General features: G+C 38.8%; 1 protein-coding gene across 6 annotated transcripts in view; it reads right to left on the bottom strand.

Annotated features, from left to right (window-relative positions):
* The window catches only part of kcnq2a (potassium voltage-gated channel, KQT-like subfamily, member 2a), a 120,066-nt gene extending 109,128 nt beyond the window's left edge, over nt 1–10,938 (bottom strand). For all 6 annotated transcript variants that reach the window (XR_009804571.1, XM_061888994.1, XM_061888995.1 and 3 more), the window contains exon 1: nt 10,546–10,938. Coding sequence is in view for 5 of the 6 variants with exons in the window: in XM_061888994.1 (XP_061744978.1) it covers nt 10,546–10,811 (266 nt within the window). In the remaining variant the exon portion in view is untranslated. The remainder of the gene's footprint in view (nt 1–10,545) is intronic.
* Between the last annotated feature and the right edge of the window lie 5,809 nt (nt 10,939–16,747).

Below are 16,747 nucleotides of genomic sequence, written 5' to 3'. Positions count from 1 at the left end.
GGAAAAAATCACAAGACTACTTCATCTCTACAGAACTGTTTCCTGAGGAGCTCCCTCAATCATCTCCTGATGATTGAGGGAACCCCTCAGGAAACATGTTTCATGAGGGGTTCCCACACCTACATATTACGCTCTACCACGGTATCGAGCAAAATTCTCTGGATAATCCAATCAAGATATATATATATGAATACATATATATATATATATATATATATATATATATATATATATATATATATATATATATATATATATATATATATATATATATATATTAATAAATTAATAAAAAATTATTCTGCGGTGGTTGGGGGACCACTGATATAGACAATATTTGATTACTGTTTTTGACAGAAGGTTTTAAACACAGCTGAACATTCCTGTCACATAGACAATATTTGATTACTGTTTTTTACAGAAGGTTTAAAAAAAAACAGCTGAACATTTCTGTTATGGAGACAATCTTTGATTACTGTTTTTGACAAAACATTTTAAAGACAGCTGAGCAATCCTGTCTATATAAGACAGCTTAACAATTCTGTCATATAGACAATATTTGATTACTGTTTTTGACAGAAGGTTTTAAAAACAACTGAACATTCCTGTCACATAGACAATCTTTGTTTACTGTTTTTGACTGAAGGTTTTAAAGACAGCTGAATGTTACTGTCATATAGACATTCTTTGATTAGTGATTTGACAGAAGGTTTTAAAAACAGCTGAACATTCCTGTCATATCGACAATCTTTGATTACTGTTTTGACAGAAGGTTTTAAAAACAGCTGAACATTCCTGCCACATAGAAAATATTTTATTAATTCCTGTAATGTAGACAATCTTTGATTACTGTTTTTGACAGGTTTAAAGACAGCTGGACATTCCTGTCATGGAGACAATCATGTAGACAATCTTTAATAAATGTTTTTGACAGAAAGTTTTAAAAACAGCTGAACATTCCTGTCATATTGACAACCTTTGATTAGTGTTTTAAACAGAAGGTTTGAAATACAGCTAAACATTCCTGTCATGACGATAATCTATGATTACTGTTTTGACAGAAAGTTTTAAAAACAGCTGAACATTCCTGTCACATAGACAATCTTTGACTAGTGTTTTTACAGGTCCTTAAACAACTGCTGAACACTCCTGTCACATACACACTCTTTGATTAGTGTCTATTAGTGCAAAAAAACACTAGTTTAAGACTATCCATCCATCCATCCATTTTCTACCGCTTATTAAGACTAGTGTGCTTTAAAATGGTCTTTAAAACAAGTGGACACTCCTGTCATATTGACAATCTTTGATTAGAGTCTCCAGAGAGCTAGCACTCCTGTCATTTGGACAGTCTCTGACTAAGTTTTCTATAAGAAACTCTTTAAATATAGCTGAACACTCCTGTCACCTAAACAATCTTTGATTGGAGTCCATGTCAGGGCTTCAAAAAATACAAAGCACTCCTGTCATATAGAGGATCTTTGACTAATATTTTGAAGTAGGGGCTTTAAAAAACAGCAGAGCACTCTTGTCATATAGAGGATCTTTGACAAATATTTTGCAGTCGGGCTTTAAAAAACAGAAAATAACTCCTGTCATATAGAGGATCTTTGACTAATATTTTGCAGTAAGGATTTAAAAAAAAAAGCAAAGCACTCTTGTCATATAGAGGATCTTCTGACTAATGTTTTGCAGTAGGGCCTTAAAAACAGCAAACACTCCTATCATATAGACGATATTTGACTAATATCACGCAGTAGGTATTTTAAAAACAGCAAACACTCCTGTCATATAGAGGATTTTTGACTAATATTTTGCAGTAGGGCTTTAATAACAACAAACACTCCTATCATACAGAGGATATTTGACTAATATTATGCAGTAGGTATTTTAAAAACAGCAAACACTCCTCTCATATAGAGGATCTTTGACTAATATTTTGCAGTAGGGCTTTAAAAAGACAGCAAAGCACTCTTGTCATATGGAGGATCTTTCAGTAATATTTTGCAGTAGGGCTGACAAAAATAGTAAACACTCCTATCATATAGAGCAGTGGTTCTCAACCTTTTTTCAATGATAGATAGATAGATAGATAGATAGATAGATAGATAGATAGATATAGATAGATATAGATAGATATAGATAGATATAGATAGATAGATAGATAGATAGATAGATAGATAGATAGATAGATAGATAGATAGATAGATAGTACTTTATTGATTCCTTCAGGAGAGTTCCTTCAGGAAAATTAAAATGATGTACCTCCTGTGAAAAAAATTTTAATTCAAGTACACCCTAATCCGAGCAAAACATTTTTGGTTGAAAAAAAGAGATGAATAAGTAAAAATACACCACTATGTCATCAGTTTCTGATTTATTAAATTGTATAACGGTGCAAAATATTTCTCATTTATAGAGGTCTTTCTTGAACTATTTGGAAAAAAATATATAAAAATAACTAAAAACTTGTTGATAAATAAACAAGTGATTCAATTATAAATAAGGATTTCTACACATCGAAGTAATCATCAACGTAAAGCGCCCTTTTTGGGGATTGTAATAGAGATCCATCTGGATTCATGAACTTAATTCTAAAAATCTATCCACAAAAAAAGAAATCTTTAACGTCAATATTTATGGAACATGTCCACAAAAAATCTAGCTGTCAACACTGAATATTGCATTGTTGTATTTTGTTTTCCACAGTTTATGAACTTATATTCATATTTTGTTGAAGTATTATTCAATAAATATATTTTAAAAGGATTTTTGAATTGTTGCTATTTTTAAAATATTTTAAAAAATCTCACGTACCCCTTGGCATACCTTCAAGTAACCCCAGGGGTACGCGTACCCCCATTTGAGAACCACTGATATAGAGGATCTTTGACTGATATTATGCAGTAGGTATTTTAAAACCCGCAAACAGTCCTGTTTTTTTCTTTTCTTCTTTGTCATGAAAAAGGGATGTTTTTGTCATGAAAAAGGGAGGTTTTTGTGGTTGGTGCACTAATTGTAAGTGTATATTGTGTTGTTTATGTTGATTTAATAGAAATTTTTAAAAAAATTATTTTTTGTATTTTTTTCTTTTTTTATAAAAAATTCTTCCGCGGCCCGGTACCATTCGGGCCCGGTGGTTGGGGACCACTGATATAGATGATATTTGACTAGTGTTTTTGCAGTAGGTCTTTTAAAAACAGCATGCACTCTTGTCATATAGAGGACCTTTGACTAATATTTTGCAGGAGGGACTTTTTAAAAACAGCAAAGCACACCTGTATTATAGAGGATCTTTGATTAATATTTTGCAGCAGGGGCTTTAAAAAACAGCAAAGCACTCCTGTCATATAGAGGAACTTTGACTAATATTTTGCAGTAGGTCTTTTAAAAACAGCAAAGCACTCTTGTCATAAAGAGGATCTTTGACAAATATTTTGCAGTAGGGCTTTAAAAAAATAAACACTCCTATCAAATAGAGCATTGGTGTCAAACTCTGGCCCGCGGGCCAAATTTGGCCCGCCGTTTAATTTCATTTGGCCCTTGAGGCAATATCAAATTAACATTAGAGCTGGCCCGCCGGTAACACCACTTTCACTGCTAATACTCATACTTGCCAACCCTCCCGATTTTCCCGGGAGACTCCTGAAGTTTAGTGCCCTTCCCGAAAATCTCCCTGGGCAACCATTCTCCCGATTTCCACCCGGACAACAATATTGGGAGCATGCCTCAATGGCACTGCTTTTAGCGTCCTCTACAACATGCTGTCAAGTCCTCTTTTCCTCCATATAAACAACGTGCTGGCCAAGTCACATAATATATATGGCTTTCACACACACATACTTGGTCAACAGCCATACAGGTCACACTGAGGGTGGCCGTATAAACAACTTTAACATTGTTACAAATATGCGCCACACTGTGAACCCTCACCAAACAAGAATGACAAAACACCTTTTGGGAGAACACCCGCACCGTAACACAGCATAAACACACCAGAACAAATACCCAGAACCCCTTGCAGCACTAACGCTACAATATACACCCCCAGCTACCACCAAACCCCGCCCACCTCATTTTTATTTTATTTTTGAATTTATTAGCCCGTGGAAAAAGTTAATGTTGATATTTACCTCAGAAAGCTGCAAATAGAAAGCAGGCAATCATTTTTTTAATTAAATTTTATTTAATATACCACTGATGTTTTTATATTTGTTTTTTGAAAGTTGAATTTGCACTATTACATTGTATAAGCTCTGCCTGTTGCATGGGAGGAAGCCCAAGTACCCGGAGGGAACCCACACAGTCACGGGGAGAACATGCAAACTTCACACAGAAAGATCCCGAGCCCGGGATTGAACCCAGGATTACTCAGGACCTTTGTATTGTGAGGCAGATGCACTAACCCCTGTCACACCATGCTGCCCTATTTAAGCCTTGCTTGTTCAATATTCATTGCAAAACTTGTTTGGGTCCCTATTAAAAGGTTAATTTGTTCAACCTTTTTGTTCAGTTTTAAATTTTGGCTTACTCTGTATTTGAAACTGACACCCCTGATATAGAGGATCTTTGACTGATATAATGCAGTAGATATTTTAAAACCAGCAAACACGCCTGTCAAATAGAGGAACTTTGACAAATAGTTTGCAGTATAGGGCTTTAAAAAACAGCAACGCGCTCCTTTGGTATATACAGGATATTTGACAAGTGTTTCTGCAGTAGGTCTTTTAAAAATAGCAAAGCACTGTTGTCATATGGAGGATCTTTGAATAATATTTTGGGGAGGGACTTTAAAAAACAGCAAAGCACTCCTGGAATATATAGGATCTTTGATTAACATTTTGCAGTAGGGGCTTTAAAAACAGCAAAGCATTCCTGTCATATAGAGGATCTTTGACTAATATTTTGCAGTTGGGCTTTAAAAAACAGCAAAGCGCTCTTGTCACATAGATGATATTTGACTAGTGTTTTCGCAGTAGGTCTTTTAAAAACAGCAAAGCACTCTTGTCGTATAGAGGATCTTTGGGTAATATTTTGCAGGAGGTACTTTAAAAAACAGTAAAAGCACTCCTACCATATAGAGCAGTGGTCCCCAACCACCGGGCCGCAGAGGAATTTTTTATTAAAAAAAAAAAAAAAAAAAATGTTTTTTTTTTTTTTTTATTATTAAATCAACATAAGAAACACAATATACACTTACAATTAGTGCACCAACCACAAAAACCTCCCTTTTTCATGACAAAAACGTCCGTTTTTCATGACAAAGAAAAAAGAAAAAAAACAAGAAAAAAAAGGGATTTTTACCAAATAGTTCAAGAAAGACCACTACAAATGAGCAATATTTTGCAATGTTATACAATTTAATAAATCAGAAACTGATTTATGACTTGCTTTTAATGTCTGATTCTGGCAGCTCTGCCATTTTAGTGCTTTTAGATCTTACAGCTGCCTTTGACACAGTCGACCACACAATTCTTTTAGACCGCCTGAGAGACTGTGTGGGTGTCAGGGGGACTGCGTTAGAGTGGTTCAGATCTTACCTGTCTGAGAGGTCCTTCTCTGTCAGGCTGGGGGACGCCACCTCTTCTTCTGCCCCGCTTTACTGTGGTGTCCCCCAGGGATCTATTTTAGGCCCCATCCTGTTCGCTCTTTATCTCCGCCCTCTTGGAGATATTTTTAAGAAACATGGAGTGTTTTATCACTTTTATGCAGATGACTGCCAAATTTATATGCCGATTTCAAAAAGCCACGGCCCCCTGACACCCCTTCTTAACTGTCTATGCGACGTCAAGGCTTGGTTAGCCCAAAATGTTTTAATAATGAATGAGGGAAAAACGGAAATTTTAGTTTTTGGTCCGGCCCTCAATGACTTGGGACCATTGCAAAATTATGTGCGTCCCAAAGTCACCAGCTTTGGCGTCACTATAGACAGCGATTTTAAACTAGACAAACAAGTCAATGGCGTTTTAAAATCGTGTTTTTGTTAAACCGTTTTTATCTTTTAACCTTTTTGAACAAGTCGTGCATGCTTTTATTTCAAGTCGCCTGGACTACTGCAATGCACTTTATGCTGGCATTAGCCAAAAAGCTCTCTCCCAGTTGCAGTTAGTCCAGAACGCGGCAGCACGACTTTTAACAGGGGCCAGGAAACGCCAGCATGTAACCCCAATTCTTCAGAGTTTGCACTGGCTCCCTGTTCATTTTAGAATTGATTTTAAAACATTGCTGTTTGTTTTTGAATCTTTACATGGACTGGCACCTCAATATATCTCGGACCTCATCCAAATGTACATTCCTGCGCGCGCTCTGAGGTCCGAGAGCCAGTTCCAGCTCGTGGTGCCCAAGACCAGACTTAAAACCAGGGGAGACAGGGCCTTCTCTGTGGTCGGCCCTAAGCTCTGGAACACTCTGCCCCTCCATGTTCAAACTGCTTCCACAGTGGAGTGTTTTAAGTCTCGTCTTAAGACCCACTTTTATTCTTTGGCTTTTAACACTACGTGAGTTGTGTGGTCCTCTGTCCTCTGTTGTCCTCTGTGTTTTTTATACACTTTGATTTCTATTTTACTGTTTTAATTGATTTTAACCTTTAAAGCAGTTTTTAATCATATTTGTTTTTATATTGTTTTTTTTTATACTTGTTTTATATTTATTTATTTTTTGTTTTTATTCAGTCATTGGTGGAGCATAATATTGATTTTTTAATATTGTTTTTAACATGGCTGTGCAGCACTTTGGAAACGTTATTGTTGTTTAAATGTGCTATATAAATAAAGTGGATTGGATTGGATTGATGCATAGTGCTGTATTTTACTTCTTTATCTCTTTTTTTCAACCAAAAATGATTTGCTCTGATTAGGGGGTACTTGAAATAAAAAAATGTTCACAAGGGGTACATCACTGAAAAAAAGGTTGAGAACCACTGTTGTAGAGGACGCTAAAGGCAGTGCCTTTAAGGCACGCTCCCAATATTTTTGTCCAGGTTGGAAATCGGGAGAATGGTTGCCCAGGGAGATTTTCGGGAATGGCACTAAACTACGGGAGTCTCCCGTGAAAATTGGGAAGGTTGGCAAGCAGGGGCGTCACTAGACCTAATACTGTACTGGGGCACAAATAATTCATGTGAGGGTGCAAAGCGCGCAAGCAAAAACATTTTTAGCACTTATTTATCATAAAAAATACATAAATAGTGCTTTAAACTATGAAATCATATCAGATTATGTTGTATGGATCTTTGATTAACCACCTGAAATTAACTAATGCATTTGACCTACTTGTGCACTTTTTACTCCAGACTTCTAAACTGCTACTGGTAAAAGCAAAAAGGAAGAGCAATGTATCTTTTTGAAATATATATTCCAGTAATCATCAGCAAATTTAACATCTACAAAAGTAAAACAAAAAAAAGGCACCCCTACATCTCTGGGTTCTTTTATATTATTTAATTTCCATTTATGGCAATGTGGCTAATCCTATTTCAGATACACAAAACTATAAAATATACACAAAACAATAAAGCCACAGTAGTAGAATAAATGAACAACTGTTGTGTGTCTGTTCAGGGAATCATTTTCTGAGAAGTAAACTGTAACGTCTCCTTTTCATTTTTGCAAAATGGTCAATCACTCTGGACAGACATGGAAATATTACAGTAACTGTGAAACAGTTGACCAGTGGTTCCCAACTGGTTGGTCGTGACATAAAAGTGGATTGTGTGTCATTTTCAGTGAGTCGCAGTCAGATGTGTGCATGAAAAAAAACAGTTTAGGGAGAAAAAAATGTAATTGTGGCAACAAAACCAGATATTTTTAGCCATTTTTTATTAGTGAGTATTTTAGCAAAAGGCAAACCGACTAACAAGTTGCAGGAAGACTCAGGACAGACATGGAAATATATTTTTTTTTAATCTAAATGGGGCAAAAAAAACTGATATTTTCAGCCATCTTTCTGAAAACAAATACAGAAATGTTACTATTTTTTCTAGAAACAAAACAAGATGCTTTAGCTGTAGCCATTTTTCTGGTGACAAAACAATATTATTTTAGTCAAAGTCACACCGATTAACAAGACAAGTCTACTGTGCTATTTTTCTGTGAAATAAACTTGAATGATTTAAAAATTTGGCTCACGACTTGATGATATGGAAAAATGTTTTTCTTCCTGAAGATAAACCATTTGAGAAGCACTCAACTCACACATGCTTACTCCAAATCATCATTGATGCAGAACCAGCAGACAATAACCAACATTATGTTTCATGTTCATTGGAAATTCCCCCGACAGCTCGTACAGCAAATGAATATGTTTGTCTTGATACAAGGATTAACGTTAACTAACTTAGCATCAACTTTAGACAATGATGTTGCCTAGCTAGCTAGGACTTCACTTACATCTCTCATTCCTGCTGCTTCTTCTCTGCTGCGGGCGAATAACTTTCTTAAATCCATCTAGGAGTTACAGTTTGAGTCAAATCAAAATCAAAATAATGTAATTAACAAATTGTTGTTGGCCAACGTTACCTACCTCACACAGTGATTCTCATCCGCTCTCTCTCTCTCTCTCCCTCTCTCTTTCTCCGAAGTCTAGATGCACACGTGAATAAATTACCATATTAAGTAGCCATGTGCTCATTGTTTTGTGGAGTGAATACAGTAGCAATCAATTACCATACTAAGTAGTATGTGCGCTGTTGTCTATGTTATGTAGACTTAAAACTCTGAAGCGTTTTTTTTATTGGTGAAATTTTTACTGGGGCACTGCAGATCAACAGTAGGGCACGTGCCCCAGTGAAATCTGTCTGGCAACGCCCCTGTTGGCAAGTATGAGTATTAGCTCTCTGCTACAACTCAGTGCTGTGTCACATCCAGAAGTACGCGGATGACACAGCCATCGTCGGGTGCATCAGGGACGGCAGAGAGGAGGAGTTTTGGAACCTGGTGAGGGACTTTGTTGTCTGGTGCCACACGAACCTCTTGCAGCTCAATCCGTCAACGACCAAGGAGCTGGTCATTGACGTTGGGAGGTCGAGTCCACGGTCACAACCTATTGTGATCGAGGGAGTTGAGGTACAGACCGTGGACTCATTCAAGTACCTCGGGGTTTGGGTGGACAATAAGCTGGACTGGACTGTTAACACGGACCACCAGTACAAGAAAGGACAGAGCAGGCTGTACTTCCTCAGGAGACTGCACTCCTTCCACATTTGTAGAAAACTCCTGTGGATGTACTACCAGTCTGTGGTTGCCAGTGTTCTGTTCTATATGGTAGTGTGCTGGGGGGGCAGTACATCTAAGAAGGGCAGTACATCTAAGAAGGACAGCTCCAGACTTTAGAAACTGATCAGGCGGGCCGGTTCTCCAATAGGAATGAAACTGGACTCACTGGTGACGGTGGCAGAGAAGAGGACTGTTGACCAACTAGTGAGCATCCTGGATGACGCCAGTCACCCTCTGCATACAGTTATCAGTAGCCAGAGGAGCCTGTTCAGTGCTAGACTGCTTCATCCCAAGTGCCGGACTAATAGACTCAAAAACTCCTTTGTCCCACACGCCATTAGACTGTACAACTCCTCTCTGGGGCAGGGGGCGGGGGGTACTAGGATGACAAGGGATGCAAAACAATTACAGTGCAATACGTTTTCATAACATGGTCACTACTGCCTACTTTGGCTTGTTATATTCTTATTTTACTGTTATAATTGTATTCCCATTGTTGCTTTTTATTTTTTATTCTTATTGTAATATTTCTCTATTTTGTGTCCATTTAAACCCCGATTATTTACTTTTTACTTTTTTTAAATTGATCTCAACTCTGTACACTGCTGCTGGAATTTTAATTTTCCTGAAGGAACTCTCCTGAAAGAATCAATAAAGTACTATCTATCTATCTATCTATCTATCTCTAATTTAATAAATCAGAAACTGATGCATAGTGCTGTATTTTACTTCTTTATCTCTTTTTTTCAACCAAAAATGATTTGCTCTGATTAGGGGGTACTTGAATTAAAAAAATGTTCACAAGGGGTACATCACTGAAAAAAGGTTGAGAACGACTGTTGTAGAGGACGCTAAAGGCAGTGCCTTTAAGGCACGCTCCCAATATTGTTGTCCGTGTGGAAATCGGGAGAATGGTTGCCCAGGGAGATTTCTCGGAGACTGGCACTAAATCAGGAGTCTCCCGTGAAAATCGGGATGGTTGGCAAGTATGAGTATTAGCGGTGAATGTGGTGTTACCGGCGGGCCAGCTCTAATGTTAATTTGATATTGCCTCAAGGGCCAAATGAAATTAAACGGCGGACCAAATTTGGCCCGCGGGCCAGAGTTTGACACCCAGGGTTTAGAACAAGTTGTATTCATCATTGAAGTGTCGAAAGTAATTGGAGCAGCAAACGTCGCAATGAAGGCAAAGAGAGGAGTGACGCCAAATAATAACAATAATCGATGTCATGACTCACATGTAAACGAATCCAATAATCGATACCAGCCAGGTAAAGGATACTAATAATCGATGTGAGGTAAATGATATTATTAATAATCGATGAGGACTCACACGTAAGCGTGGTAGATGAAGGCCCATCCTCGAGGTCTTTCCAGCGCGTTGTAGAGGAAAGTCTGCAGTTTCCTGTAACCGGCGTTCTTCTTTGCGGAGGTGCTGCCCCGGGCTCTGCCACCCGTCTTGGCGCCTGCGATGAGCAGCGTCCCGTCCCGGCTGGACTCGGGACCCCCGGGGGGCTCCAGCCCCACGAAGCCCACCTTGTGCCTCCTCTCGCCGGCCTGACTGGGGTAGAGCCCGCCGTTGATGGACTTCTGCACCATGCTTCAAAGGCGGGGGACGTCCGGGGACGAGGAGCGGTCCACGGCGTCAAGACGCATCTCTCCTGTGAGTGCGCGCTGCCGACACGCACTCAGGGTCCTACGCCTCCTCCTCGTCCTCCTCCTCACCCGGCTCAGCCTCCTCTTCCTTCACTTCCGGCTGCCTGGCAGACGGCGCGCAGGGGAAAACTTTGCCTCCTCAGCAATTAACACAGTGATCGATGCTGCCTTTTAGGAGATTAATTTGCTCGTTCTTTCGAATCCTGCTTATTGTTCGAGAAGAAAAAGACTGCGGCAATAAAAAGTCACGACTGCGCTTTAAAAGTGTAGCAGATAATTGCTGAAAACTATTTAAAAAAACATGCTGAAACACTTTTTTTTTTTTTTTAAATGCAATTAACCAGAGGTGTGTACCTGAAAAATGTGACCCCAAAAAGCTAGCATGGTAATATTAGGTATATTGGTCAAGTAACAAAATATTTGACGCTGACGTGTATACCTAAAATAAATGCCAAAAAAAAAACTAGCATGCTAATATTAGCATGCTTACAGGTATATTGGTCAAGTAACAAATTATTTGACGCTAAGGTGTATACTTGAAAAATTTGACCCAAAAAGGCCTGCATGCTAATATTAGCATGCCAACAGATATATTGGTCAAGAAACAAAATATTTGAAACTGAGGTGTATACCTGAAAATAGCTTAAAAAAAAGCTAGCATGCTAACAGGTACATTGATCAAGTAATACATTTTTTGACGCTGTTGTGTATACCTGAAAAATTTTCCTAAAAAAAGCTAGCATGCTAATATTAGCATGCCAACAGGTATATACCTTAGCTAAAGCTAAATATTACTCAAATCTCATCCACCGTAATAAAAACGATCCTAAATTGTTGTTTAGTACAGTAACATCGCTAACCCAACAAGGGACTCCTTCCAGTAGCTCCACCCACTCAGCTGATGACTTTATGCGATTCTTTAGTAAGAAAATTTAAGTCATTAGAAAGGAGATTAAAGACAATGCGTCCCAGCTACAACGGGGTTCTATTAACACTGACACGATTGTATATACGGCGGATACTGCCCTCCAAAATAGTTTCTCTCGTTTTGAGGAAATAACATTAGAGGAATTGTTACAATGTGTAAATGGAATAAAACAAACAACATGTTTACTTGACCCACTTCCTGGGAAACTGATCAAGGAGCTCTTTGTATTATTAGGTCCATCAGTGCTAAATATTATAAACGTATCACTTTCCTCGGGCACTGTTCCCCTAGCATTCAAAAAAGCGGTTATTCATCCTCTTCTTAAAAGACCTAACCTCGATCCTGACCTCATGGTAAACTACCGACCGGTGTCTCACCTTCCCTTTATTTCAAAAATCCTCGAAAAAATTGTTGCGGAGCAGTTAAATGAACACTTAGCGTCTAACAATCTATGTGAAACCTTTCAATCTGGTTTCAGGGCAAATCACTCCATGGAAACATCCCTCGCAAAAATGACTAATGATCTATTGCTAACAATGGATTCTGATGCGTCATCTATGTTGCTGCTCCTCGATCTTAGCGCTGCTTTCGATACCGTCGATCATAATATTTTATTAGAACGTATCAAAACACGAATTGGTATGTCAGACTTAGCCCTGTCTTGGTTTAACTCCTATCTTACTGATCGGATGCAGTGCGTTTCCCATAACAATGTGACCTCGGACTACGTTAAGGTAACGTGTGGAGTTCCCCAGGGTTCGGTCCTTGGCCCTGTACTCTTCAGCATCTACATGCTGCCGCTAGGTGACATCATACGCAAATACGGTGTTAGCTTTCACTGTTATGCTTATTAGTGATTCCCAAAGCCCAAAAAAAGTCTGCGGGCTATAGAGCGTTTTCATTTCGGGCTCCAGTACTCAAACTTCGAGATGCCACCTCAGTAGAAGCATTTCAGTCTCACCTTAAAACTCATTTGTATACTCTAGCCTTTAAATAGACTCCATTTTTAGACCAGTTGATCTGCCTTTTCTTTTCTTTTTCTCCTATGTCCCACTGTCCCTTGTGGAGGGGGTCCGGTCCGATCCGGTGGCCATGTACTGCAAGCCCGTGTATCGGCTGGGGACATCTCTGCGCTGCTGATCCGCCTCCGCTTGGGATGTTTTCCTGCAGGCTCCGCTGTGAACGGGACTCTCGCTGCTGTGTTGGATCCGCTTTGGACTGGACTCTTGCGACTGTGTTGGATCCATTATGGATTGAACTTTCACAGTATCATGTTAGACCCGCTCGACATCCATTGCTTTCCTCCTCTCCAAGGTTCTCATAGTCATCATTGTCACCGACGTCCCACTGGGTGAGAGTTTTCCTTGCCCTTATGTGGGCCTACCGAGGATGTCGTAGTGGTTTGTGTTGTGGTTTGTGCAGCCCTTTGCGACATTAGTGATTCAGGGCTATATAAGTAAACATTGATTGATTTATATATTGGTCAAGTAACAAAATATTTGACGCTGAGGTGTATACCTGAAAAATTTGCACAAAAAAAAGCTAACATGCTAAAGTTAGAATGCTAACAGGTATCATTTGTTAATTTAAATATTTGACACTGCAGTGCATACCAACTAATTTAGCCCAAAAATTGAGCATGTTAATGTTAATGCTAAAATGCTAACTGTAACAGGCATCACGGACCCACATTAGACTGAGATGTGTGTATACTGTACCTACAAAAAAAGCTAGCATGCTAACATTGGCATGCTAACAGGTACATCTATCAAGTGATACATTTTTTGACACTGAGGTGTATACCTGAAAAATTTGCCAAAAAAAGATGGCATGCTAATATTAGCATGCTAACAGGTATATTGGTCAAGTAACAAAATATTTGACGCTGAGGTGTATACCTGAAAAATTTGCACAAAAAAAAAACTAACATGCTAACATTAGAATGCTAACAGGTATCATTTGTTAATTAAAATATTTGACACTGCAGTGCATACCAACTAATTTAGCCAAAAAATCGAGCATGTTAATGTTAATGCTAAAATGCTAACTGCAACAGGCATCACATACCCACATTAGACTGAGATGTGTATACTGTACCTACAATATACTGTACCTACAAAAAAAAGCTAGCATGCTAACATTGGCATGCTAACAGGTACATTGAACAAGTAATACATTTTTTGACGCCTAGGTGTATACCTGAAAAATTTGCCAAAGAAAAGCTGGCATGCTAATGTTAGCATGCTAACAGGTATATTGGTCAAGTAACAAAAAATTTGACGCTGAAGTGTATACCTAAAAAATTTGCAAAAAAAGCTAACATGCTAACGTTAGAATGCTAACAGGTATCATTTGTTAATTAAAATATTTGACACTGCAGTGCATACCACCTAATTTAGCCAAAAAATCGAGCATGTTAATGTAAATGCTAAAATGCTAACTGCAACAGGCATCACATACCCACATTAGACTGAGGTGTGTATACTGTACCTACAAAAAAAGCTAGCATGCTAACATTGGCATGCTAACAGGTACATCTATCAAGTGACACATTTTTTGACGCTGATGTGTATACCTGAAAAATTTTCCCAAAAAAGATGGCATGCTAATATTAGCATGCTAACAGGTATATTGGTCAAGTAACAAAATATTTGACGCTGAGGTGTATACCTGAAAAATTTGCGCAAAAAAAAACTAACATGCTAACATTAGAATGCTAACATTAGAATGCTAACAGGTATCATTTGTTAATTAAAATATTTGACACTGCAGTGCATACCAACTAATTTAGCCAAAAAATCGAGCATGTTAATGTTAATGCTAAAATGCTAACTGCAACAGGCATCACATACCCACATTAGACTGAGGTGTGTATACTGTACCTACAATATACTGTACCTACAAAAAAAGCTAGCATGCTAACATTGGCATGCTAACAGGTACATTGAACAAGTAATACATTTTTTGACGCCTAGGTGTATACCTGAAAAATTTGCCAAAGAAAAGCTGCCATGCTAATATTAGCATGCTAACAGGTATATTGGTCAAGTAACAAAAAATTTGACGCTGAAGTGTATACCTAAAAAATTTGCAAAAAAAGCTAACATGCTAACGTTAGAATGCTAACAGGTATCATTTGTTAATTAAAATATTTGACACTGCAGTGCATACCACCTAATTTAGCCAAAAAATCGAGCATGTTAATGTTAAAGCTAAAATGCTAACTGTAACAGGCATCACGTACCCACATTAGAATGAAATGTGTGTATACTGTAGCTCAAAAAAAAAAAAGCTAGCATGCTAACAGGTATCATTCGTCAAATAACAAAATATTTGACGCTGAGGCGTATTCATGAAAAATTTGCAACATAGCTACAATGTTAATATTAGAATGCTAACAAGTATCATTTGTCAAGTAACAACACATTTGACGTAGAAGTGTATACCTGATAAGTTTGCAAAAAATAAGCTAGCATATTGGCATGCTATCGGGTATATTGGTCAAGTAACAAAATACTTGACACAGGTGTATACCAACTAATTCAACTTAAAAAATGTAGCATGTTAATGTTAGCATGCTGAAATGCTAACTATAACAGGCATCAAGTACCCACATTAAAATATAGTGTGTGTGTATACTGTACCTACAATAAAAAGTTAACATACTAGCGTTAGCATGCTAATATTACCATACTAATATTACCATACTACCTAAATATTTGACTCTGATGTGTGTACCTGAACAATTAGCAAAAAAAAGCTAACAGGCTAACATTACAATGCAAACAAGTGTCATATTGTCAATTAACATATTCGACACTGAGGTGTATGCCAACTAATTTAGCTAAAAAAATCTAGCATGTTAATGTTAGCATGCTCGAATGCTAACTGTAACGGGCATGAAGTACCCACATAAAACTGGAGGGTGTGAATACTGTGCCTACAATAAAAAGCTAGCATGCTTCGGTATCATTGGTCATATAACAAAATATATGATGCTGAGGTGTATTAATAAAAAATAATCAACATAGCTAACATGCTAATATTAGATAGCAAACAGGTATCATTCGTCAAGTAACAAAATATTTGAAGTAAAGGTGTATACCTGAAAAAATAGCAAAAAAAAGCTAGCATGGTAATATTAGCATGCTAACAGGTATCCATCCATCCATCCATCCATCTTCTAGGTCACGGGGGCAGCAGTCTAAGCAGGGAAGCCCAAACTTCCCTCTCCCCAGCCACTTCTCCCAGGTCCTCCAGGGGGATCCCGAGGCGTTTCCAGGCCAGCCGGGAGACATAGTCTTCCCAACGTGTCCTGGGTCTTCCCTGTGGCCTCCTACCGGTTGAACGTGCCCTAAACACCTCCCTAGAGAGGCGTTCGGGTGCCATCCTGACCGAACCACTTCATCTGGCTCCTCTCGATGTGGAGGAGCAGCGGGTTTACTCTGATCTCCTCCCGGATGGCAGAGCTTCTCACCCTATCTCTAAGGGAGAGCCCCGCCACCCGGCGGAGGAAACTCATTTTGGCCGCTTGTACCCGTGATCTTGTCCTTTCGGTCATAAGCCAAAGCTCATGACCATAGGTGAGAATGAGAACGTAGATCGACCGGTGAATTGAGAGCTTTGACTTCCGGCTCAGCTCCTTCTTCACCACAACAGATCGATACAGCGTCCGCATTACTGAAGACGCCGCACCGATCCGCCTGTAAATCTCACGATCCACTCTTCCCTCACTCGTGAACAAGACTCCTAGGTACTTGAACTCCTCCACTTGGACAGGGTCTCCTCCCCAACCCAGAGATGGCACTCCACCCTTTTCCGGGAGAGAACCATGAACTCGGACTTGGAGGTGCTGAGGTCGCTTCAGACTCGGCTGCGAACCGGTCCAGTGAGCGCCGAAGATCCCAGCTAGATGAAGCCACCAGGACCACATCATCTGCAAAAAGCAGAG

The sequence above is a fragment of the Nerophis ophidion genome, linkage group LG27 (assembly GCF_033978795.1).
Source record: "Nerophis ophidion isolate RoL-2023_Sa linkage group LG27, RoL_Noph_v1.0, whole genome shotgun sequence".
NCBI classification, from domain to species: Eukaryota; Metazoa; Chordata; class Actinopteri; order Syngnathiformes; family Syngnathidae; genus Nerophis; species Nerophis ophidion.
Note: the sequence above shows the minus strand (reverse complement) of the source record. Positions and strands in the feature narration are given on the sequence as shown.